The 24,445-nt window shown below is 51.3% G+C and overlaps 1 protein-coding gene across 1 annotated transcript; it reads left to right on the forward strand.

The window, feature by feature from the left end:
- The first annotated feature begins 9,861 nt into the window (after positions 1 to 9,861).
- On the forward strand, positions 9,862 to 24,175 carry NBL1 (NBL1, DAN family BMP antagonist). The gene is made up of 6 exons (XM_049875514.1): positions 9,862 to 10,034; positions 10,086 to 10,234; positions 10,339 to 10,543; positions 20,067 to 20,261; positions 20,360 to 20,471; positions 22,573 to 24,175. Exons 1-6 carry the CDS (start codon positions 9,862 to 9,864, stop codon positions 22,834 to 22,836), a joined length of 1,098 nt encoding a protein of 365 aa, XP_049731471.1. The 3' UTR covers positions 22,837 to 24,175.
- Positions 24,176 to 24,445: the final 270 nt, after the last annotated feature.

Here is a 24,445-nt window from a genome sequence, read left to right on the forward strand (position 1 = left end):
AGATTCCAGTTTTGCATTTTTGGCAGAAAGACCAGAGAGGCAGTGTTGTGTCCTTTTCAGTGCAGCGTATCGGGCGGCACATGATGGCCCGTTGCCCCAGTATTAGTGATGTTGGCTTTGACCACTTGCTTAAGGTGATGTTTGTCTGGTTTCTCCACTCTAAATTTACTATTGTTCTTTTTGTAATTAAGTAAATTGTGGGAGGATACTTTTGAGACTCTAAATACCCTGTTGCTTGGCAAACTTTCATCCATTCCATTCATTGGTTTTAGCATCCGTTGATGGTTTTCTAAATTCATCTTACCTTATTTCTTGGCATTCAACTATAACGAAATACTTTTCCTTCTCTTCCATTTATTTATTTATTCATTTATTTTTATCAGTGTGAACTTACGAATTCTCATTTTATTCTACTGAGTATAATCTCTCCTACAGGGTTGCTATGAGTTGGAATCAACTCAATGGTAACGAGCTTTTTTTTGGTTTATAATCCATTACTTTCAGTGTTTATTTGATGCTCAAATTATCCAGATTTGTTCAGTAGGAGCTCTTTCAAGCTGGTGCCTGCCTCCTTTTGACATTTCCAGTCTATTCTTTGAGCACAAAATGTACCAGCCTTTTCTTGTACTTGCCCTAGGATCAGCCATTTCTCCAAGGAGCACTGGTTTCTTTTGTTTGAGAATGGTAATTAGAAACTAAGATCTCTAGGTGTGCTCATTGCTACTGGTGCCTTGTTGCTTCTAGACCTCTCAGTAGACAGAGCTAGCAAATGTGTATGTGTGTGTGTGTGTGTGTGTGTGTGATATTGAGTGTATACTTTTATCATAAGTCCAAAACCTAGTAACTTCTCTAACAGTGAGAAACCTGGCTGTAAGATTTAATTTTTAAAGAGCAGGGTTTATAAATCAGGTCTATCCAACTCTTCTGTGTGTGAGTGTAAATACGGTATAGTTCTTTGAGAGAGAGCCAGTGTGTGTTCTTTGGTCTGTCTCAAGTCTTTGTCAGCGTCTGTCTTCTAGTCTCTGTCATCCGTTGCCTTCCACCTGTCCTGCTGTCTCTATTCCCAGATGTGATCGAGACCCAGTATACATTTTTTAGTATCATAATGTTCATCTAAGAGTTGTGTCCTTACTCTTTTTCAGTTAGATGGTTGATTTTGAAGTTTTCTATATTTATTTAACTCCCTAAATTAACTTGCTTTTTAAGTGGGTGGTCCTGACTAATCATTTCTATGGATCAGTGATTTTCAATCGGAACAAAGGCTTCCCAAAATTCTTACTATAGAACATCCTCTGTTCTCTGAGCTTCTTCCCTGGGTCACTGTGTAATCATGAGAAACTCACTCGATCTTTCTGGGACTCATTATAAGACAGTAGTAATAATCGCTGTCCTTTCCTGCCACACAGTCCAGATGTGAGGTCGGGCACTTATTCAGGAGAAAGTTGATACGGCCGGCTAAGTAGTATTTTTTATAATACAATCAATTACAGAACAAGTTATAATAAAAAAAATCATCCCTCAATTTAAGCTGGAGGCACAACGATTGTGACATCACATGACAGATAAGTTACTCTGTCAGGGAATATAAAAGTGATTATAGATCTTTCCTTAACCACTTGGATACCCCCCTTGAAGGCTAAGGAGATAGAGCCCCAGAAGGTAAGCACAGACCAAGTCAACTGGCAGACACATCTATTAAGGTTCTTGACTCCTCCATGCCCTGGGCCCCACAGCCCAGGCATAAAGCTTCTTTTTGGCCTGAACAATTATCTGTAGAGCCTCACTTGGGTCAGGGATGGGGAGTCTTGGCAGATTTCTTTCACCTTGCCAAAATCTACAAGTCTTCCAAATGGCTTTCCTGCCTCCAGTCTCTCCCCTCCCACCAGTCTCAACACTATTTTATGCACATTGTTTCCTATTAAGAAAATTCCAGTGGCTTCCTTTTTTTTTTTTTCCCCAATACATACTGAGTATAGGTCCAAATTTCTTAGCCCTCCATCATCCAACTCCTATCTCTACCTCCAACCATATGTCCCCCTCTTCCCCCACAGAAGAGCGTAAGGGTTAAGAGCAGGGACTGTGGAGCCACACTTGCTGGGTTTGAATTTTGATTCTGCCAGTTGGTAGCTATGGGACCTTGGAAGTTACTCTTGTTCATGCTTCTGTTTCCTCATCTGTAAATGCAGATGATAATGATACTTAAAAGGTAAGATGAAGATAAATTGCGTTAATAAGTAAAAAGCCCTTTGGACAGTGCCTGGCATATAGTAATGTCAGAGCATATTATTACTGTCCCCTCCCCCCCGCCCTTTTCATCTGTTCTCCACACAGCAGCCAGTGTTAAAACATAAACTGGATCATGTCATTCTTCTGTTCAAAACCCCTTAAGGGCTTCTCATCTCATTTGGAGAAAAGGCCAAAGTCAATAGAGTGGCCTTCAAGGCCCTACAGGATCCTGCCCTTCTGTAACCTTTCTGACCTTCTCAGCCTTTACAGCCCTCGCTCTTGCTCCTCAGCTCCGGTTAGTCTGTCCTTGCTATTCCTGAACCCACTGGGCATGCTCCCACCTTGGGTCCTTTGCACTTGCTATTCTCTCCCTGGCCCGCTCTTCTCCCAGAGTCACACATCTTGCTCTGCTCGTTCATCTCCTTCAAGTCTTTACTCAAATATCGGCACCATGAGACCATCCCTGACTGCTGTTGTAAGGTGCCGTCGAGTCAGTTCAGACTCATAGCGACCCTGTGCACGACAGAACGAAACACTGCCCGGGCCTGCACCATCCTTAAAATCGTTGTTATGCTTGAGCCCACTGTTTCAGCCACTGTGTCAATCCACCTCGTTGAGGATCTTCCTCTTTTTCGCTGACCCTGTACTTTACCAAGCATGATGTCCTTCTCCAGGGACTGATCCCGCCTGACAACATGCCAAAATATGTAAGACACAGTCTCACCATCCTTGCTTCTAAGGAGCATTCTGGTTGTACTTCGTCCAAGACAGATTTGTTCGTTCTTTTGGCAGTCCATGGTATAGCCAATATTCTTTGTCAATGCCACAATTCAAAGGCATTAATTCTTCTTCGGTCTTCCTTATTCATTGTCCAGCTTTCACATGCATATGATGTGATTGAAAATACTATGGCTTGGGTCAGGCGCACCTTAGTCTTCAAGGGGATGTCTTTGCTTTTCAACACTTTAAAGAGGTCCTTTGCAGCGTATTTGCCCAATGCAACGTGTCTTTTGATTTCTTGACTGCTGCTTCCATGGGTGTTAATTCCCTCACTACTCTATTTTAAATTATAACCCTCCCCTTATACATACCCTAGCCCCTTCCCTCCTTTATATTTCTCTGTGGCATTTATCACTATTTCACTGTCTACATATTTGCCTACTTATTTTGTTGGTTGTCTTTCTCCTCCCACTAGAATGTAAGCTCCCTAAGGACAGGGATTTTTATTGGTTTTGTTTACTGCTTTATCCTTAGCACCTGAACAGAGCCTGGCACATAGTAACCACTCAAAAATATTTGCTGAATAATTGAATATTAGTATATTGACTCAATTTCAATCAAAGTAGTTACTTATTCCTGAAACACACCTTCCTAGGAGTGACAAACTCATTCAAACAACTAAATTTAATCTCACAATCCAAATATATCCATCTGGTGGGGGCTGCCCACAGGAGCTATGTTCACAAGGTTCTAGGCTGCTTCTAGGCCAATCAAGAGTTTTGTGTCAATAGTGTCTGCTATAATGCTGTGGAGGCTTGAGGGCCACATATTTGCCATATGCAAATTCTTCTTTCCTTCCAGGCTTTTCTTTCTTATTTTGAACTACCTTTTCTACTTGCCAAGTCTTACTCTTAACTCTAATTCCCACTCAAATCCTACCTCCTCCATCAAGCTTTTCCTGGCCCTGTCAGCCCTCTGGGATTTCTCCCTTCTCTGAACTCCTGAGTCCTCATAGCTGGCAACTTCCTTGATCATGAGCTTTTCCTTTGCTCTGCTCCTTCCCATTATTGGTGTCTGCTCTTTCCCCTTAGAGGGCAGGCCTTATGCCTTACTCTATCTCTAGTACCTTGCACTTAGTAAGTTGTCATATATACATGTATACACTTCGGTTGTTTTAGTCAAGACTCTTTGGGAGGCAAGTAACAGGAACTCCTTCAAATCAGTTCACAGAAAAGGAAGGCTCACCGTAAAATACTAGAGAAGCTCACAGAATCCAAGGAAAAGACAAACATCAAGCAGGTACCAGGCAAGAACCAAGCCTCCTTCAGCTTCTTCAGGAGCCAGAGTTCTCTGGAAATCCGCCCTGAAGGTCTTTATTTCCCACTCAGTCCTTATGCCTTTCAGACCAAATTCTTCAGAGAGAGAATTTGATTGGCTCAGCCAAGGTCAGGTGTCCACTCTGGTCCAGCCTGCCAGAGTGGGTGGGTTCATGGAAAACAAACATGGCTGCTGGTGTGCTGTGTATGTATTGGAGGTCCGTTCTCTAGTAGACAGGCTAGGCAGACACCCAGATGATATTCTTTCTTGCCTGCCTTCTCAAATTCCCATATTCCTAAACAGGGGATTTTTCAATGAATTTATCTGGAGCACAAAAAAACAAAGAAAAGAAATGCTGTCCTGTGGGATATTAAACATGCACAAAAGGACCAACTCTTGGGGAGAGAAAAATTCTTCTCCCACTCTCATGTGTGGGCCTCTAGGAGCTGAGGAATGGAAGAAACAGTGTAAGAAAAAAATGGAGACATGGCATTGTAAAAGAACAGATTTGCCTAATTTCCTGACAACCACTTTTGCCATGTTTACCAAAGGCAACAGGGTGTTGACAGTTGGCTTGGTAGAGGAATTCCAGGCAAGAGGCCCTTTCCTGAGAGCTGAGCTCTGGTGCTGTCACATGGAGGCCTTCAGCTGGCTGTTCTGCTCCATGGGAGTGGGAGAGATGGAAGCAGAGCTAGTGGTTACTCCCTTTTAGCCCTTGGCACCTCCATCCCTGGCATTCAGGCCATATTTCTGGTAACTTGGCCAGTTGAACAAAATAAAATCATAGTAAAAATATGGGCTAACATGTATTGAGCCTTCCCGGTGCCAGGTACTCTTCTACAGATTTACTTGATTTGTCTCACAATCACCATGGAGGGTACTTTGGTATGTTCATTTTTACATATGAGGAAACAGTCGTAACCACTATAACTATACTGGTTCTTTGGAGCGGAAAAAGGACAGTCTTTGGAGTCACACATGGTTTAATTTTTCACTCCAAAATTCTTGGAGTTTAATTCTCATCTCTGACCTTCCTCTCTCACCTCACCTCTCTTATTCTTGGCACTTGATCCCTCTTCTTGATTCTTGGTCTCGCATCCTTCCTACATTAAAGGTCATTTGAAAATTTTCTCTGGGGCCAAGGACCCCTCCTCTTGGAACCTCATTTCTGCCCTCCCACCCAGCCTCGGCCACACTTCTCTCACCCTCAACAGACCTCTGGGGACAGACCCTGTAGTGCAGCACCATCTTCCCTTGCTTTCTCTGGCCAAAGCCCAAGATGGGGCCGAGAGGTTTCCGAAGCCCGCCAGCAGCAGGAGGAAGAGCAAAAGTATACAGCCTGGGGGATAGGCTTAAAGTCAGAATACCTGGTTCTGGCCCCGCATCTGCTGCTAACTTGCTGGATGACTTGGGCAAATCCTTTTCCTCTATAAAAGATTGGGAAACGACAATACACCAGCTGTAATAGTCGCTACCACTTCCTGAGAGTTGAGCACGGGCCAGGATCTGAGCTTCACATACATGTCTCTCTCAGTGAATTCTCCCTATAATCGTGGGGGTTTTTGGGTGGCTTTGAGTCGATTTTTGACTCCTAGCAACCCCATGTGACAGAGTAGAACTGCCACATAGGTTTTTCTAGGCTGTAGTCTTTATGGAAGTGGAGCCCTGGTGACGCAGTGGTTAAGAGCTCAGGCTGCTAACCAAAAGGTTGGCCGTTCAAATCCACCAAGCTGCTCCTTGCAAACCCTATGGGGCAGTTCTATTCTGTCCTATAGGGTTGCTATGAGTTAGAATCGACTCGACAGCAATGGGTTTGTTTTTATTTTATTATTATTATTTTTAATCTTCATGGAAGCAGATCACCAGGTTTTTCTCCCAAGGAGCCCCTGGATAGGTTTGACCTGCTGACATTTCAGTTATCAGCAGAGCACTTAACTGTTTCACCTTATTCCAGGAGTGGACAGTATTAAAATTCCTATTTTACAGATGAGAAAACTGAGGCTTGGGAAGCACATTGCTTGAGTAAGGTGAGAAGCTTTGTGCTAAAGCTGGATTTGATCCAGGGAATCTGACTCCAGAGCCTTCCTTGTGCCGTATACGACCCTCCCTAAAATAGCTTTCGTTTTATGAAGCACGTGCTATTTTCTAGGAACTGTGCCGAGCACTTTGCATCCATTTATCTCCCCAAATCCTGGCTCCTTCTTATCATAACCTCACCTTAAACATCACTTCTTCAAGATGTCTTCTGACACTGGGGATGGCTGCACAACATGATTAATGTAATTGGCAGCACTGAATTGTACATGTGAAAAATGTTGTTACCGTAATAACAACAAAAAGATGTCTTCTGGGGCTTCCCAACAAATTGATCCCTCTTCTAACCGTATCACTCAGCTCGGCTTAGAAATCCACTCATCTGTTTACTTGTCCTTTATCTGCCTTCCAATAGCAGAACACAAGCTTCCTGAGGGCTGGGACCTTGTTGGTCTAGTTCATTGCATCCCCAACATGTCTGTGCCTGTCTGGCACACAATAGGCACTCAATAAATAGTTGTGGAATAAACGAATGAATCCTGACAACTCTGTGGAGTACATGCCACTATTAACTGCATCTAAGGAAACTAAGGCTTAGAGGTGAACTAACTTGCACAGTCCTATAATCAGTAGGTGGTAGAGCAAGTACTCAAACCCAAGAAGGGAGATTCCAGAACCTCCGATGCTGAGTCCTAGCATCCCTTCCCAGCTCCAACCCTGTGATTTTCATGGAAGTGAGGATGCTCTTGGCCTTTTATCTCTGAGAGGAGTAAGGGACTGTAGTTCTCCCGGGCCCTGGTACCAACCCTCTGATTCAGAGAAGGACAGCCTTTTGCTTGTTTTCACTCTCTCTCCAGCAGGAGTGCACAGGTTTGGACCCCTGTCGAGGCCGAGGCCTGGCAGAGGCTGGGCTGACGGGGATTAGAGGAAACAGCTGGCTCGAGCCAGTGCCCTGCGGGAGCTCACATTCCCTGGACTCAAGGAGGGAGCAGCTCCCCACAGCCCAGTCACATTCCAGCTCGGTCATTTTCCTAAGCCCAGATGTTTGCTAATGAGCTGGGGAGAGGGGCTTTCAGCCCTCAGCCCCAGCTCTGGGCCCCACATTACCCCGGCCCCAAGAGGCTGGCCCAGGGCCAGCAGGCTCTGGCCTCAGGCCCATGCCCTGTGCCAACCAGGCCTGTCAGGGCAGCTGGGGCACTGCTGCCAACCAGGTGCATCTCCGCTAGCTTGGAGACTCTGACGTGACAGGTTCTGTCTTTCTTGCTGCCCACCCCCCACCCCCCACCCCCCACCCCCCAGTGCCATAGGTACAGCCTGATGGAAACGGGCGCTCCGGCAGCCAGGAGGGTGTGGTGGGCAAAGGAGCACAGGCTTTGGAGTTGACAGGTCCGGTTCAAATCCTGACTTCATCAGTTACTATCAGTGTGATCTCCCAAAGATTACTAAACTTTTTGAATCTGAAAATGGGAATAATGATAGGATTGCTGTGAGGACTCGATAAGATAGAGCAGGCATGTTGTTGTTGGGTGCCAAAGAGTCAATCCCAACTCATAGTGTCCCCATGTGATGGAACAGAGCTGCCCCATGGATTTACTAGGTCTTTACTGGAGTAGGTTGCCAGGTCTTTTCTCCTGTGGAACCACTGGGTGGCTTCGAGCCACCAGCCTCTTGGTTAGCAGTCAAGCACTTAACCGATGTGCCACCAGGGCTAGTGCTTAGCATATGCCTGGCGCATAACGGTAGCTGTTGACACTATTAACAAGTCGCCTTCCAGGTCCCCTGCCAATATTGAAGCCCTCCTGTAGTTACCAGTCTTCAACAGACAGGTGCGACTCAACCCCAAGCCCATGGTCTTGATTAGGCAGTTGGGATTGTTCCAGAACCTCTCTGTCTGAGAGTGTGGTGGACTGCACTACCAAGGGCACTGGCTTCTACTCCTGGCTCTGTGTGTGACCTAGCAAGCTCATTAGGCTGCACAATTAGCTTCCTACAGTGCAGGAGTAGGTTCTTAGAAAATGTAGAAACCCATTCCCCAACCTGCCCAGGGTCCACATGGTGAATGGTGCCAAGCTTTGGGTACAAAACAGTAAATATTTCCTGAGTGCCTGCTGTATACAGTGCAGTGAGGCTGTGTGCTCTGTGGGACATGAACATGGCCCTTTGACAGCCTTTTGCTGGCATCATCACTTACTGTGTGACTTTAGAGTTACTTAACCTCTCTCTAGGCTTCAGTTTCTTCACTTATAAAATGGGGATAACAATGTTATTTGCCTCATAGAGTTGTGAGGAATCAAAGTGCTTAGAACAGGACCAAGTACATAGTAAGCTACACAATAGCATAAGCTATTGTCATTATAATGATCATTATTGAAAGGCTTATCTGGGCTACATCTGTGGGGAACAATACCACATGGATTGTATACCTTGTCTGCCTCCAAGTTAGGTCCTGAGGAAATTGAAATAAATACATGAACCCCTGCCCTCAAGAAGCTCACCATCTAATGGAGGAAGGAGGTATACACGACTATTTGGTTAAGCACTAGGCTACTAACTGAAAGGCTGGTAGTTTGAACCCACCAGCGGTACTTCTTAAGAAAGGCCTGGCAACCTGCTTCTAAATGGTCACAGCCACGAAAATCCTATGGAGCACATTTCTACTCTGCAAAACATGGGGTCGCCATGAGTCTGAATCGACTTGAAGACAATTAATTGGTTTATTCTAGAAGGAAATTAGGATTAACAGAGGTATGTACCATGTGTGTGGCCCGAGATCTGGTCTGGAGGAAGAAGTTTATTGCTATCTAAGGGTCTTGGGAAAGCTCTCCAGTCTGGTCCTTGAAGAATGCGTTTGCCAGGAGATGAGGAGGGGACGGGAAGCCCAGGCAGAGGGAACAGAGCTCGGAGCTAGGAGACACGGAGAGGCATGCTGGGTTTGGAAAGGACAGATAGGCTGCAGTGCACCACGGAGTTAGGAGTAGGCCGCTAGGAGCCACCCACAGGATGCTCAGCAGCCACGTGACATCCAGACCAGCAGGGCTGCATCCACCTCGGAGCTTCCAGCCAAGAAAAAGACACACACACGGATTAACTATGATACAAAATAAGACAAAATCCCTAAGTCCCACAACCGTGTCCCACGTGGTATCCATTGGCTACCACTTTCCAGGAGCAAAGCTATCTTCTCACTTCATTGGGCAAACTGAACCGAGAGCGCACCACCACAACCCTCCCAAGTGCCAAGTGGTACTCCTGAGATGAGGTTGGACGCGGGGCTAGCTCTTCCAAGGAGCTAGGGAAACGAGTCTGTCTTCTGGCGCTCTCGTTCCAAACAGTCCTTCCTGGGGCCCTCCTCCGGATGCTTAAACTACATGACTGGAGTGGAGGGGCGGCTGGGCGGAGGTCGAGTGACACCGGTGCAAAGAGCACGGACCTGAACCGGCTCGCATTCGTATACCCCGGAGCTGAGAGGATGCGAGCACCACAATACTGCGGAGTGAGGGCGGACTCCTGGTGCCGGGACTCCATGGTTTGGAGCGAGCGCCACGCTCTCGGAGCAAGATTGCGATGTGCGGTTCCCACAAAAATGAACACCTCCATCTTTATCACCTCAAGGCCTGGCACGACTTGACAGTCGGGTCTCAGGAAAAGTCCGGCGGAGAGACGTCCAAGCGCAGAGAAACCCAGCGGAAAGCGCTTGAGAAGACGCGGGGGCTCCCTGCTCGGGCCTTCCCCGTTGGGCGCTAGCCAGGGTGCCCCTCGGAGCTCCGCTGAGCCGTCTGACCACTCAGAAGCCCGGCTCGGGACTCGCGGTGGGGCGGGGAGAAAGCCTTGGGGCCCTTGCGCCGGGGCGCGGGGCGGGTGCTTCCCGTGGGAGGACACGCTGGGCCGGGCCCCGGGCGACCGTGGCGCCCCCTCCTGCACGCCCGGAGGGAGCGGCGTGCGCGCCCGCCCGCTCTTTCTGTTTCGCGTCCCTCCCCTCTGCTGCCCCCGCCCTCAATCCCTATTTGGAGCGGAGACACCCCTGACGTCTGAGCTGCTCAGCTCGCCGCTCCCCCGCACCGCGCGCCCGCCCGGGGCCGCAGACGGCGCGCAGTGCAGCCTCGCCTCGCCTCGCGGGGCGCCGCCAACCCTGCCGGCCGCCTCCCCGAGCCTCCCGGGGGCGCCTGCGCCTGCCACCCCCGCGGCCCGCAGACAGCACCGCAGGACCCGGCGGACGCGCAGCGCTCCCTGCTGCCACGCGCGTGCGGTAAGTCCGTACGGGCCAGCATGCGGGCGCCGGGGTTCCAGAGGCTTTGGCCGCAGGGCAGCGCCGTGCTTTCGCCAGCGAGGTTAGCCCTCCGGCCGGTCCAGCGGCCGAGGGCGCGGTGCAGAGGCGCCGCCGCGGAGCCGGAGAGCCCAGGAGGCCCGGCGGGTGCCCGGGCGCCTCAGGACGCCGGAGCTGAAGGACGCGGGCGCGGCTCGAGGTGGCCAGGGGGCCACCGTTGCGCCCGGAGCCGGTCACCAGACCGCCTTGGGTTTCCATTTCTTGGTAGGAGTTTCCGTGGCCCACAGAGAACGAGGGAGGGAAATGCATTACAGGGCGAAAGCCGGGCGGGTCGAGGGCGGGTCCGGCCGCGCGGACTCCAGGCAGCGCCCGGGGGAGAGGCAGTCGCGGGTCTCGCGCGTCCCCCTGACTCTGCCCGGGTGCCCGCGCTGCCCCCGAGCCTCTCTGTACGTCCCCCCTCCTTTTTCTGTTGTCCGTTTTTGTCTCCCGTTCTTTCTGTCTCTCTATGTCACTTCATCTCTCTATATCCGTCCCTCTCTTTCCCTGGGTCTGTCTCTTTCTGTTTCTCCTCTTCTGCCTCCGTTTTCTGTTTCCCTGAGTTTGTCTCTGCCTTTTTGTTTTCTCTCCCTTTCTCTCTGTCCCTCTGCTCGGCCCTTCTGTGGGAGCTTCGCTCTGTGTCTGTGCGTCTCCCTGGCCTCCAGCCCTCCAATTCAGACAATCCCCCAGTGTTGGGGCTCCCAGGTGGGCCCATAATTAGTGTCCTAGATCCGGTAAAAGAAGCAAGACTGCTCCTCCTACCTTCCGCCTGACCCCCGGCCGTGCCTGGGTCATTCCTGGAGCTCAGCCTGGGGCAGGGGGGAGCCACCCTTTCCGGGGGCTCAGTTTTCTTGAGAATTCCACCCCCGCGAGGCCCTCTGGATAACTGGGCCCTGCTGCCGGCCACCTGCCCGTCCCCCTCCCTGGGCGGGGCGATTCAGGTCTTTTACAAGCCGCAGCAAAGGGGCAACAGCTTGCCTTGGCGGCGGGGCCAAGGGGTTGGCGGGCATTGGGGAGAAGGGTACATTTGCGGGCTTGCTGAGGCCCTTCCCGAGCTGGAGGCCAAAGACTGGGCACGGGTGGGGCATAAGGGTGGGGAGGCATTTAGTCAATAAAAAGCCCCTCTGCTTTGTTACTGTCTAAGCCTCCAGCCTCGTGGGACTCCCCCAGATGCTTGGGGTTGCTTGGGCATAGTTTGTCTTTAGTCGAGGCCAAAGAAAAAGCAGAGGCTGGAGTGTTTCCTTGGTGACCCCCACCCCTCCACAGCCACCCCTGCAAGCTGGACCTTTCTCTGCAGTGCCTGGGTGCTCTGCATTAGCCAGAGATAGGGCGATCTTAGTTAGAAGTGGGACTTCAGACTGAGTTTAACTCCTTCCCCTCACCCCCACCATCCGAGGGTGGGAGGCTGTGGGAGCCGGAAGAGATGCTGGTGAGGCCGCAGCAGGACTTCTGCTGAGCAGATGTTCACCCGCCCTGTGGCTCATTAGCGTGGATTTGTTCTGGAGGCTGTTTTTGGTCTTTGGGCAGGAGAGTCTGCAGGTAGGAGGACCATGGTCCTGGTTTGGGGCGGGGCACAGAGGTAGCCAGGGCTGGAAGGTAGAGCTGCCTGGCAGAGGCAGGTAAGTGGCATGGGCTTGGCCTTGTGTGGCCCCAACTCCACCCCCTGGACAGTTGGTTCAGGCTGTGCCCATGGAGGAAGGAAGGAAGGAAGGAAGCTGCCCTGCGGTGAGACTGAGGTCCTGGAATCACAGGGGCCTTAGCAACATGTGGGAGCGAGACTCCTTCCAAGGCAATCTGCTAAAATGGACATTCCCAGGCTCAGCTCCCTATTTTACAGGGGGCAAACATGAGGCTTAGGGAGGTTAAGCAAATGGCCAGTCATTCGGTATGTTGCCATTAGACTGTCTGGCCTCTGGGCACACAGTGGGTCAGTGGATGACCCCTAGTGTGAGCCCAGGAAACCCTGCTGAGCTAATCTGTGTGAGAAAGGATCCCCAGGCCTGACCCTGCCTTGCCCCTCTCCCAGGGAGACATTTTCAATTGCGCCATTCAAGGAAGTCCCTGTACCTGCTCCAAGACCTGCAGCCATTGCCCTACCCTCCCTGATCCCTGAGCCTAGGGCTGCGGCCCCAAATACCACACCCTCTGCACCCTGCCACATGGCAGTGGGACAGCCTGGTGGCGGGCAGAGCCTGTTTTCCCCAAGTTGGGTTTAGAGCGGGCTGATCTTTCCAAGCCCTGTCCCCATAGTGACCGAGGGGTTAGGGTCTGAGTGTGATCTTCCTCTCAGCTCCCACCCTGGCATGCACCTAGTGTTGGGCACCATGTGACAGTTTATAAAACCTTTCCCATCCGTCATCCCATTTTCTTGACTTTCACCTTGAGGTTTCCCCTAAATCCAGTTTCATGGGCAGATACACCCCCAGATTTAGATGTCCTCAGAACCCACCCGGATCCGGTGGGAGGAAGGGAAGGAAAGGAGGGCTAGGAGGAGATTGTGGGAGGAGGAAGGGAGTGGGTGGAGGCCAGTGAGGATAAGAGGCTAGGGTGACTCCAAGCTCCTGATAATGGTAACATTTACCAAGGACTTGCCCTTGACCGGCACCCTCTCCAGAAGTTCCCTTGCATTCTGCAGGTCAATTCTCAGAACTGCCCTGTGAGGTAGGTATTATTATCACTGGCTCCACTTCGCACAGGAGGACATTGAAGCACAGAAAGGTTAAGGTGGCTGAGCTAGAATTTGAACCTGGGTCATAGTCATCTTTGGCTAATGGAGAAGGAGACCCAGACCCCGTCCTTAGTGCATGTGTGGGGAGGGGAGCGGGGGTGGGGGGGGTGGGGAGACGTGGAGGGAAGGGGGATAGAGAATGGGAAGTATCTAGTCTGATAAGTTTGAAAAACAACAGACCATGAACCCCACATGCTTCCTGCTGGTATCACAATGTTACCTGGATGCTAAGCGCACAGGTAGAAACACTGGAGTCTGTTGGGGTCTGAAGCTGGGGAGGGGCCTGTTTTACTGCCAAGGAGTTGCTGACCCTGCTCTCTCCATCTGCTGTCCCACTGGGCTGGTAGCTGGGAGCAGTAACTGCAGAGGCCTGGGGCATTTGTGTGTGTGTTGAGCATGTGTATAGGCATGTTTTCTGTGTGTATGTATAGGCGTGTTTGTATATGCATATGATTGTATACATGTGTGTAGAATATATTATTATGTGCTTGTAGGGGCACAGGTAAGTAGGTTTGGGGTAGGCCTGTTTGCGTATGTGTGTGTCTACCTTGAAAATCCTGCGTTCTAGGCCTTAACTGACCTTGAGTATTCAGATTTACCCAAAAAAGGAAGTGGGGAGTGATTGTTCACTTGTTATACAAAATCAACTCTTTGCCCTACTGCAGGGTTTCATGGTGGGTGGGTTCTCCACGAATCCTAACTGACAGCAACTAGTTTGGTTTGTCTGGGGTCTGTGAGAAGGTGTTCCTTGAAATCTTGGCCCCTTCCATGAATTTAGTACCAGATTCCAGCCACTAGAATCCAGATGGAGGGGCTGGGTGGCTCAGTCAGCAGTGTTGTTATGGGAGACCCTTTGGGGTGGGGTGGGGGGATACCGTTTGAGGCGGACAATGCTCCTGACTCGACTGGGCCTCAGAATCAAGTAGGGACCACCTACAGATGCCCGGGCCTCACCCAGCATATCCAGGACTGGGACCTGGGCATCAGAGTTCTTAGCAGGCATTTCAGGGAAGATGCTAGGCTCCGGCAGGGATGGCCCAAAAGGCCTGACCCTGAAGCCTGCATTCTCGCTACCCCACCTCCCTGTCCTTCCTGAGGGACCTTCTGAGCAAAGGCTTCCGGAGAAGCTGCCAAGGCAGTCCTGTGTTTGTTCACTGCTCTCTCCCCCGCCATGTGGGAGATATGGGGTGGCCACTTCCTCGACCTGTGCCACAGTTTCCCTTCGGTGTGGGCGCCAGCCTCAGAATGTGCCAGGCAGCTGAGGGACTGGAGGGCTCGGATTTGGGAGTAAACTGTGGGGGGTGGTAAGACAGTCCTGTACTCCAGATGCCCTCATTGAAGCCTCAGAACAACCCTGTGAAGAAGGATATTATGTTTTTACCAAGGCAACGAGAACCCAGGCGTCTGTCTGCCCATGACCACATTCTTGTCTGCTGGGGAGTTCGGAGTGGGGATTTGAACTCTGGTTCGTTGGGTTCCTAGGCTTCTAACCCAGGCAGTGGCTGAACCCCAGAGAGCAAATAGGAATAAGAGGCACAGTCCACTGGAGCAGGGGCAGGGAAATGGTCCCAGGCCCCTCATCCCCACTCTAGCCTCCTTCCCGAGGAGGAGGGGCCTGGGCTGGTTCTGTTTCCCGGATTCCCTGGATACCTTCTCACCCCTTTTCATCTGTAAAGGTAGCGCGGTGGTTAAAGCCGCTCCTGTCTGGGTTCAGTTCTTGGTTCTCCTACTGACTCATCGTATAACCTCAAGCAAATCTCTTTCCATCTGTGTGCCTCAGTTTCTTCCTCTATAAAGTGGGGGAAATAGTAGTCTCTATCTCATGGGGTCATTGTAAGGATTAAGTTAACGCATGTAAAGCATTTGGAACTGTGCCTAGGTCATAGTTAGCTCATTTCTGTGAGGACGGAGGAGAATGGGCTGATAGCCATAACTTCCCCTCCCTTCCTTTGTTCAAGGAGCCCTGGTGGCACAGTGGTTAAGCACTCAGCTGCTAACTGAAAGGCTCTGGGGCAGAAAAATGTGGCAGCCTACTTCCTTAAAGATCACAGCCTCGGAAACCCTAAAAGGCAGTTCTGCTCTGTCCTGTAGGGTCACTGTGAGTCAGAACCGACTTGATGGCAGTGGGTTTTGGGTTTTCTTTTGCTCAGCCAGGAGCTCCTTCCCTTGGTTCCCTACTACCGGTTGTTAACTAATTGTATACCCTGAAATCTACGCTGACTGGTTGCATTGTTGACACTATTGGTCCAGTTTATCCTGGATTGTGATAGGGACCTGGGTAGAGCAAACAGTTTGTGCTTACCTGCTAACGGTTGGTGGTTAGAACCCAGTCAGTGACGCTGTAGAAGGCCTGGCCATCCACTTCCATGGAGATTACAGCCAAGAAAACGCTATGGAGCACAGTTCTACCCTGTAACACATGGGGTCGCCATGAGCTAGACTTGGCTGGATGGGAATTTTTTTTTTTTAATTAAATTCAGAATTAAGAATCTCTGCTCCCTTTCTCATACCCCCACCCTTCCCTCACTGCCATCTCTGACTGCCCCTACTGAAAGCAACTGCCCAAAACAGATGGCTTCACCTCTAGGCTCTGAACTCCTAAGGGGAATGTAGGGGCTGGGACCCCAGGTCCTCCATACTCACCCTCCCCTCTCTCCCTGCCCTCTGAGAAGGTGCTCAGGAAACGTGGGCCAAACTGCAGGGAACTGCATGGCCTAGGGGAAGAGCATTGCTTTGCCTGGACTTGCTGTGAGGCTATGGGACATTTCTCTGCCAAGAAAGGGTTTGGCCCAGCGATCCCGGATTCCCCCTCCTGCCCTGGCATCTGGGGAGTCCCGTGACTTGCTGTGTGACCTTCAGGGCAGGGAGGAAGGGATGAGAATCTGAGGGTGAGGCTCTCAAGTCAGGAAGGAAGGTCCAGCTGCTTCTTAAAAGTAGTTGAGTTGCTGCTTTAAAAAAGAAAGAAGCATTAACCAACAAAAAATAAAACCTGCTAGCAAAGAGGCCATGCTGGTGTGCGAGGGAGCAGTGTGGGTTCTTTGGGGTTGGGGGTGGAGGGTGGTGGGCGTGTCCTGAACATAAATGTGTGTAGGAGAGACTGTGCCTGGCACCCTTTCTGCTACCTGCCCCAGCGCCCAGCCTGTCCCAGGACCTCTAGCTCCCCAGGCTGGGGTGGGGGGAGGTTAGTCCTCAAGGCTCCCACGGGGAAGAGAACTGGCCTTAGTTGGGTGCCTACTAGGTGCTGGGTGCTTTAATCCTTCTAGTTGTCATCCAAGGAAGGTGCTGTGCCCCCATTTTAGAGTTGAGGAAGATAGGTCCCTAGAGGTGAACTTACTTTCTGGAAGTCACATGGCTCCTAGCTGGAAGGGCTGGGATTCAAACCTAGGGACTCTAGGATCTTCTGGTGGGAGCCTGGCTGTGTGCTGGAACTCAGAATTGCTGGCTGAGGGGAGCCAAGTGGCAGTCCCAGCTCCCTCCTCTGAGGCCCTGGCCAGTACCCTGGGTTTGGGGAGAGGCCTTGCCTGGCAGGTTGGGTTACAATTACCGCTCCCCGCCCCCCCGCCCCGCACTGATGGCCCTTAACACTTAACTTTAACTGTATGTTTGCTAGAGAGGGAGGAAGACAAAGGAGGTGGTCTTCTGCCTCAGTTTACCTCATTTCTCCTCAATTCTGGCTGCCCCTCATAACCAGTTACCAACCCCTGGGCCAGTAACTCCCCTGAAGAAATCTGTTATCCCATTTCCTGGTAAGCCTTGCTATCAACCTCAACACCAGTCTCAATTTAGCTTTAACTTAGTCCTGACCCATAGCCTGTGAGTCGGAACCAACTCGACAGCACCTAACAACAACAGCCCATAGCCTCAATTCTGACCTCTCCTCTAACCCTAATTCTAACTCCATGTCAGACCCGAAGGCTCATTTTGTTTATTCTCATTACCACCCAATCTCCATCCCTAATTCTAAGTAAACTTTAATATCACTCCCCACCCTAATTGTCCCTCTTCTTCCCAAGGAAGGGTGGTAGGCTCAGGTATAGGACCAAAGTCCCCAGAACTTCCTGAGCCTGGTACGCTCTGGCCTTAATTCAGTCACTGGGCCCTTTTCTGATGTGCAGTGGCCAAACCCTGAAGAGAAACTGTTAGACTTGGAAAACCTCTTGGGTGCTAAGTTTGTTGGAAATTGGTTAGGTTGCCAGTTAAGGACAAACCTATTCTAGAAAATTTGGCAATGGATATCGGTGATGGTCATATAACATGGTTAACGTAATTGATGTCACTAAACTGTACATGTGAAAAACGTTCAATTGGCAAATGCTGTGTTATATGTATAATTACAACAACAACAAAAACTAAAAAAAAAGAATAAACCCGTTCTACTTTGTTAGAAGGTGGTTCCACGGAAAACATGGTGTTTGCTGTTGATCTTGTGAGCAAGACCAGAAATGTGTGGGTGAGCCTGGACCGTGCTTTAAGCTTGTTTGGAATGGGGTGAACTGTCTTACTATCTCTGACTGCTCTTCTGTTTCTACCCCTCCCCACTGGGCTGGGAGCAGGAGTCATCTAAGCCTTGAGATCCGGTGAGATGGGACATCTAGGCTTCTAGAGACCTCCTACAGGGAAAAGAGGCAGGAACTGAAGGGGACTTGCTGGATGGCGAGAACTCACGGAATTCACAGCCCTACAGGCTGACCTGCACCCTCCCTGGGAGCTGAGCCTAGCCAGCTCTGCCAAGGTTTTCCCTGCAAGAGCAGGCAGGACCCCTCTCTATCCCTCCCTGACCCTTTACCAAGTACCTGTCTTTATCATCCCTATCCTAGTGCTCGGCGTCTGTGGGACCAGTGGGACCCTCAGCTCCCTCTTTCAGATTCAGCTTCACCTAGGCCCTTCTGGAGACTCCCTGAAGACACAGAATCCCGGTCTGTCTGAGCTGGAATGGTCCCTTGGGATCCTCTCACCCAGTGGGTCCCTAGCCTGGCTGAGCAATAGGACCACCTGGGAAGCTTGTTAAAAATGCAGAATCCCACCCCATCCTAGAACCCTCACTCCGTAAGTCTTCAGGGAATTGTGATGATTCTGAAGCTAGTTTGGAAACTAATGGTCTAGTGAAGCCCACTCATTTCATAGGCAGGGCAACTGAGGCCCGAGTGGCCAGGGTCACAGCATGCCAGCGGCAGGAGTCAGAAGTTGGCAGACTCCTGACTCCCAGTCCAGTACTTCCCCAGTGCCCTATCCGTTGAGGAGTGAGACTGCTTGCTGGCATTGCCCCCATTTCTGAGTCTCTGAAATCCTACCACCTCAAAGTTTTTGAGGAAGGGGAATGGGAGAAACCTACAGAGGACAAAGTTGGGGAACGTTGGGAGAGAGTCAGTCACCGTGGAGAGGAATCTTTTAGACATAGACTCTGCCCTGCAGCGCCATCTTCTGGCCCATTCTGATGTTGTCTTAGTGTCTTGCTCCATCGTTCTGTATAGCCGGGAATTCACAGACCGTCAGTGCTTCGCTCTGATTGGCTCCTGCTTGGCTCCAGCTAGGATGAGACTGATGGGGGATAATGATGTAAATGTGTAGAGCCCAAGTGGTCTCAAGGCTCTGGTGGGGCATCCTAGAAAAAATATCATCTGGTCTGGGTTAGTTTTTTTTTTTCTCAAGGTCCAGCTAGCCAAGGAGGCGAAAGTATTTGCGGCAACATGAAGACGGAAGTTAGCTTCCCCTATGTCAGGATGCTGACAACTGGCAGTGCCTCAGCCCAGACATGCTGGAGTCAGCCCTCGAGGGTAGATATTTCATGGGCAAGTTTTTTCTGTTTCCCTGGGGGACCCACGACGCTGAAGTGAGAAGGACCTTGTTGTTCAACACTCACCATGTTCTTGTGTGTGAAAACGTAGTGTCTTATTTAATAGTCTCAGCAGTCCTTTGCCACATGCAATGTCACCATTGATCTTTTCTAGATGAAGAAACCAAGGGGCAGAGATAAAAAGTAACTTGCTCAAAGTTATATTTTGTTGTTGTTCGTTGCTGTTGAGTCAGCTCTGACTCATATGACCTTATGGATAACGGAGTGAGATGTTGCCTGGTCCTGTGCCATCTTCATGATTTGTTGCTATGTTTGAGTCTGTTGTGTCAGTCCATCTCATTGAGGGTTTTCCTTGTTTTTGCTGACCCTCGGCTTTGCCCGCTGTGAAGTCATTTTTCTAGATTGGTCTTTTGTGATGACATATTCAAAGGAAGCAAGCCAAAGTCTCGCCGTCTTCGTGTCTAAGGAGCATCTGGTTATATTTCTTCTAAGACTGATTTTTTTGCTCTTCTGGCAGTCCATGGTATATTCGGTATTTTTCACCAGCACCACAGTTCAAATACATCAATTCTTCTTCTTTTTCACTGTCCAGCTTCCGCATGCATATGAGGCAATCGAAAAGACCACGGCTTGGGTCGAGTATGCCTTAGTCGTGAAAGTAACAAGTAGCTAACACAGAGGGAGGGTGTGGTAGGCCCTCTATTGGGTGCTTTCATGTAATGCCTCATTTAATCCTCATGATGCCCATCAGATTCGCGTACTAACAGCCCCATTTTCAACGTACAGAGAAGACAAATAACTTGTCCAAGGTTATACTTGGCTACCAAGTGGCAGAGCTAGGATTTGAACCCAGGCAATCAGGTACCAGAGCCCATGCTTATAACCCCTTCTGCTACACTGCCCAGCCTCCTGGGCCTTGTTGGGCTTCACTTGCCACCTGTGCTCAGTTCTAGGGCTCTGGAGGCCACAGGCACGATGCTTCGGGTCCTGGTGGGGGCTGTCCTCCCCACCATGCTGCTGGCCGCCCCACCACCTATCAACAAGTTGGCACTGTTCCCGGACAAGAGCGCCTGGTGCGAGGCCAAGAACATCACCCAAATCGTGGGCCACAGCGGCTGTGAGGCCAAGTCTATCCAGAACAGGTGGGGTTTGGGGGTGGGGGTAGGGGGAGCGAGGACTTGAGCTGTCTTTCCCTGCCTCCCTCACAGTGCCACAGGCATGGTGACCTCTCCTCCCACAGGGCGTGCCTAGGACAGTGCTTCAGCTACAGCGTCCCCAACACCTTCCCGCAGTCCACAGAGTCCCTGGTGCACTGTGACTCCTGTATGCCGGCCCAGTCCATGTGGGAGATTGTGAGTACCGCCTGCCCTGCCCCACCCCACCTCCACCCAGAGGCTGCGCTGACCTTGGCCTTTCTTCCTAGCGTCCTATATTGCAGCAGATGGCTTCGGCACTTAATAAGTGCCTTGGTTATCTAGTGCTGCTGTAACAGAAATACAACAAGTGGATGGCTTTAACAAAGAGAAGCTTATTTTCTCACAGTAAAGTAGGCTAAAAGTCCAAATTCAAAGTGTCACCTCCAGGGGAAGGCTTTCTCTCTCTATTGGCCTTCTCATGGATCTTCCCCTGGCCCAGGAGCTTCTCTGAGCAGGGACCCCGGGTCCAAAGGACATGCTCTGCTCCTGGCACTGCTTTCTTAATGGTATGAGGTCCCCTTGTCTCTCTGCTTGCTTTTTTCTTTTATATCTCAAGAGGTTGCCTCAAGACAAAGTCCAATCTTATAGATTGAGTCCTGCCTCACTAACACAACTGCTGCCCATCCTCCCTCAACATTATAGAGGCAGGATTTATGACATACAGGAAAATCACACAATACTGGAAATCATGGCCCAGCCAAATTGATACACACATTTTGGGGGGGACATAATTCAATCCATGACAGTAAGGCTCTACTCTGTGCAGACTCCTGGGCTCGTGCTGGGGATACAGATGTGGTCCTTGCTGCACAATGGCTCACAAGTCTGACCCCCTACATGTCAGGACAAGGGATCTTCCAGCAGCTCTGTTCCAATGCCAGTCTCCTGCTGAAATCCTTTCTCTTAGTGGCTCCCGTTGTTATAGCATGAGACCAAAATCCTCCCACCCCCGCAGGCCCTCCATAGTCTGTTCACCATCTTCGCAGCTTCATCTTGCCTCCCACCCTTCTCACTGGCTTAGTCTTGACACCAGCTTACCTCCATTCAGTCCTCTACTCTGCTGGTTCCTACCACAGGACCTTCACACAGGTTCTTGTCTCTGCTTGGAATAGTTTTCATCTCCTCCTCACCTAGTTAACTTCTATTCATTCCTCAGCTCTTGGCTCAAGTGTCATTGTCTTGGGGTCCCTTTCCAGATCCCCCTGAAGGGATCAAACCCCCTTCCCGTGGGCTCTCACAGCACTGCGTGGCTCTGCTTTGAGCATTTCTCCCACACCTGCACTTGTGTGATTTTGACAAGTGTCTGTTCCCCCCACTAGTCTCTGAGTACCCTGAGGAGCCATGCTTGTCCTTGTGTCCCCAGAGCTGGCACATCCTAGGTGCTCTATGAATGCATGTGGGAGGAAGGAAGGGAGGGAGGGAGGAAGGAGAGAAGGGCAATTAGAAGTGTGACAAACAGGGTAAGAGAAAGATGCTAAGGAGCTCATACAAGGCAAACTTCAGCTGGGCTGGGTCTGCGATGGGGCTCTTTTGAAGATCAGACCTGAAGGTGGAGTAAAGGTTAACAAGGCAAACTTTCGGGCAGGTGGCAGAGGGATGGTTTGGGCAAGAACCTTCCAGGCAGAGTAAACAGCTTGTGCAAAGTCTCAAGCCCAGAATTGGAGGGAGTGGTGCAAGGTCAAGGGTAGAGAGATCAGCCAGGAGCAGCCTGAAGGTCCTGAGTGGCCTTGGGAAGGAATCAGGATTTTTCTCCTAAATGCAGTTGGAAGCACTGAGGGGACTTTTAAGCAGAGGTAGGCTGCAATGTGGTGTAGTGGTTAAGTGCTACGGCTGCTAACCAAAAGGTTGGCAGTTTGAATCTGTCAGGTGCTCCTTGGAAACCCTATGGAGCAGTTCTACTCTGTCCTATAGGGTCGCTATGAGTCAGAATTGACTTAACGGCGCTGGGTTTCACTGGGTTAGGCTGCAATTGGATTTATTTTCCCTGGGGTACCCTCTGGCTGCTGTGGCGGGTGGATAGCAAGGTGGCAGGACTGGACCTGAGGAGACAAATCAGGTGGCTTCTGCAGGGGCTCAGTCTCCTGTCTTTCCCACCCCTTGAATGGACCCGCAGAGCTAACTGGGGCATCCCAGGTGGGCTCTGGGAGTCTGGGGGTCTCTGGGATTCTTGGTCGCATGAGGTATTCTTACCCTTAGGGTCTTCCTGCCCTCACCAGGCCTTTGGAAACACCCTTCCCTCTCTCTCTCACGCTCCCAGGTGACCTTGGAGTGCCCTGGCCATGAGGAGGTGCCCCGGGTGGACAAGCTGGTGGAGAAGATCGTTCAGTGCAGCTGCCAGGCGTGCGGCAAGGAGCCCAGCCACGAGGGCCTGAGCGTCTACATGCAGGGCGAGGACGGGCCAGGCACCCAGCCCGGCATCCACCCCCATCACCACCCTCACCCCCATCCTGGTGGGCAGACCCCTGAGCCCGAGGATCCCCCAGGGGTCCCCCATACTGAGGAAGAGGGGGCTGAGGACTAAGGCCCCCAACTCTTCCCCCCCTCATCCCCCTGTGGAATGTTGGATCTCACCCTCTGGGGAATAGTGGGGTGGGGGAGGCTGAAGCCCCCCTCTGGCACCAGATGGACTTGGATTCAGATTTGGACTTGGAATGCTACCCGGTTGCCATGGAGATTTGAAGGGGAGAGATTGGAGCCAAGCTGCACATTTTAATATATTCAAGAGTGGGGGGAGGAAGAGGTCTTCAGAGTTCTTTTTTGGAGGGGGTTCCTCTTCCTTTCTGCCTCCTAGAGATGTGCCCCTGGGAGGGGGTGGAAGTTGGCAAAGCTGCTGAGGTGAAGGTGAGGCCATCCAAAACGGGGGGAGGCACCAGGCCAAGACCCCACTGCCCCTGGGTGGGGCAGGGTCCCTGGGGGTGCAGATGGTGGAGCTGGGTCCCAGAGTGGAGGGTGGGCACACTGCCAGCAGCAGCCTTAAGGGGAGCCTGGATCTGGGCTAGGAAGACCATTGGCAGAAGCAGGAAGCTCCAGCACCACAGGTTTTCCAAAGGGCCCTCCTCTCCATGCCCCCATCCCGGGGAAGCTTCTTTCCTGTGACACTGAAATGGAGTGGTTTGGGAGTCAGGCCTGGGCAGGACCCTGTTGACTCTTGGGGCTAGAGCTGGGAGCCAGGCTCCCTGGGCCTCTCCGGGGCTTCTTTGACTTGCCTGTGGTTGGGATGATGGGAGGTGGGGGGAAGAAGAAGTCTTTCTGGGCCGGGGAGGGGGGGATGAGCCCCAAACCATCACCGAAGAACATCCTTCCCTCCTCTTCCTCTTAGAAATCTTAGCTCCTCCCTCTGCCCCCCAAGTTCTAGGCCCTCAAAAAGCTGATGGAGCCAGCCCCACTCTTGGGGGAGCTATTTCTAAATACCTGATGGGGGAGGAGGGTGGTCCCTTTACTCAGAGGTTCCAGGGAGGGGCTTTGCTTGCCATCCTGGGTGGGCAGACTCTGGCTGAAACTCAAAAAACCCCCAGGGAAAAGGAGGAAGGAGGGCTTTTGAGGGTGGCCAGTGTCCAAATGGGGCTCTCTTTGGTGCCCCACTTCTACCTGCCCCTCCCCCCAGCTGCACTTTAAACCTAGAGGGGGTGTGGGGACCTGGGGGAAGGGCAGGCTGGCCTGGAAGACAGTCCCTCAGTACCCAGTACCCAGAACTGCCTGTGCCTGCTCTTCTGTTCCAAGGTGGCCACCAGACCCCCCAAGTCCCCTACCCAGGGGTGCTCTGGGCCTCATGGCTTTTACGACAAGAGCTTCTGGAGCTTGTAACCAGTAGATTGTCTCTTGGACTGACCCTGAATCTTCTCATGAATAAATTCCTTCAGCACCTGTGTTCTCTTCCTCATTGGCCATCTCTGCTGACCTGGGGTTCTCTGAGGTTCCCTTGGCGGGGCCTGTAGGGGGAGGCTTTGGGGTGCAGAGTCCCAAATGTACCCACCAGGCTCAGCTCCCACAGCACTCCCTGCATTCCATGGACTCCCTCACTTCCCTGCTATATGGTGCACCCTGGCTTGTGCTGCACTGTCTCCCACCTCCCCACCTCTATATTTGGGTGCTCGTTTTTTGGCCTAGCACACACTACTTGGCTGGGCCTC

The sequence above is a fragment of the Elephas maximus genome, chromosome 3 (genome assembly GCF_024166365.1).
Source record: "Elephas maximus indicus isolate mEleMax1 chromosome 3, mEleMax1 primary haplotype, whole genome shotgun sequence".
NCBI classification, from domain to species: Eukaryota; Metazoa; Chordata; class Mammalia; order Proboscidea; family Elephantidae; genus Elephas; species Elephas maximus.

What these genes read in the sequence shown, in the direction of transcription:
- NBL1 (XM_049875514.1), top strand. Translation starts at nt 9,862, where the DNA reads ATGTGCGGTTCCCACAAAAATGAACACCTCCATCTTTATCACCTCAAG. An exon ending in GCTCGGGCCTTCCCCGTTGG is followed by an intron (nt 10,035 to 10,085) that starts GCGCTAGCCAGG and finishes CTGACCACTCAG; the next exon opens with AAGCCCGGCTCGGGACTCGC. An exon ending in GCCAAGTCTATCCAGAACAG is followed by an intron (nt 20,262 to 20,359) that starts GTGGGGTTTGGG and finishes CTCCTCCCACAG; the next exon opens with GGCGTGCCTAGGACAGTGCT.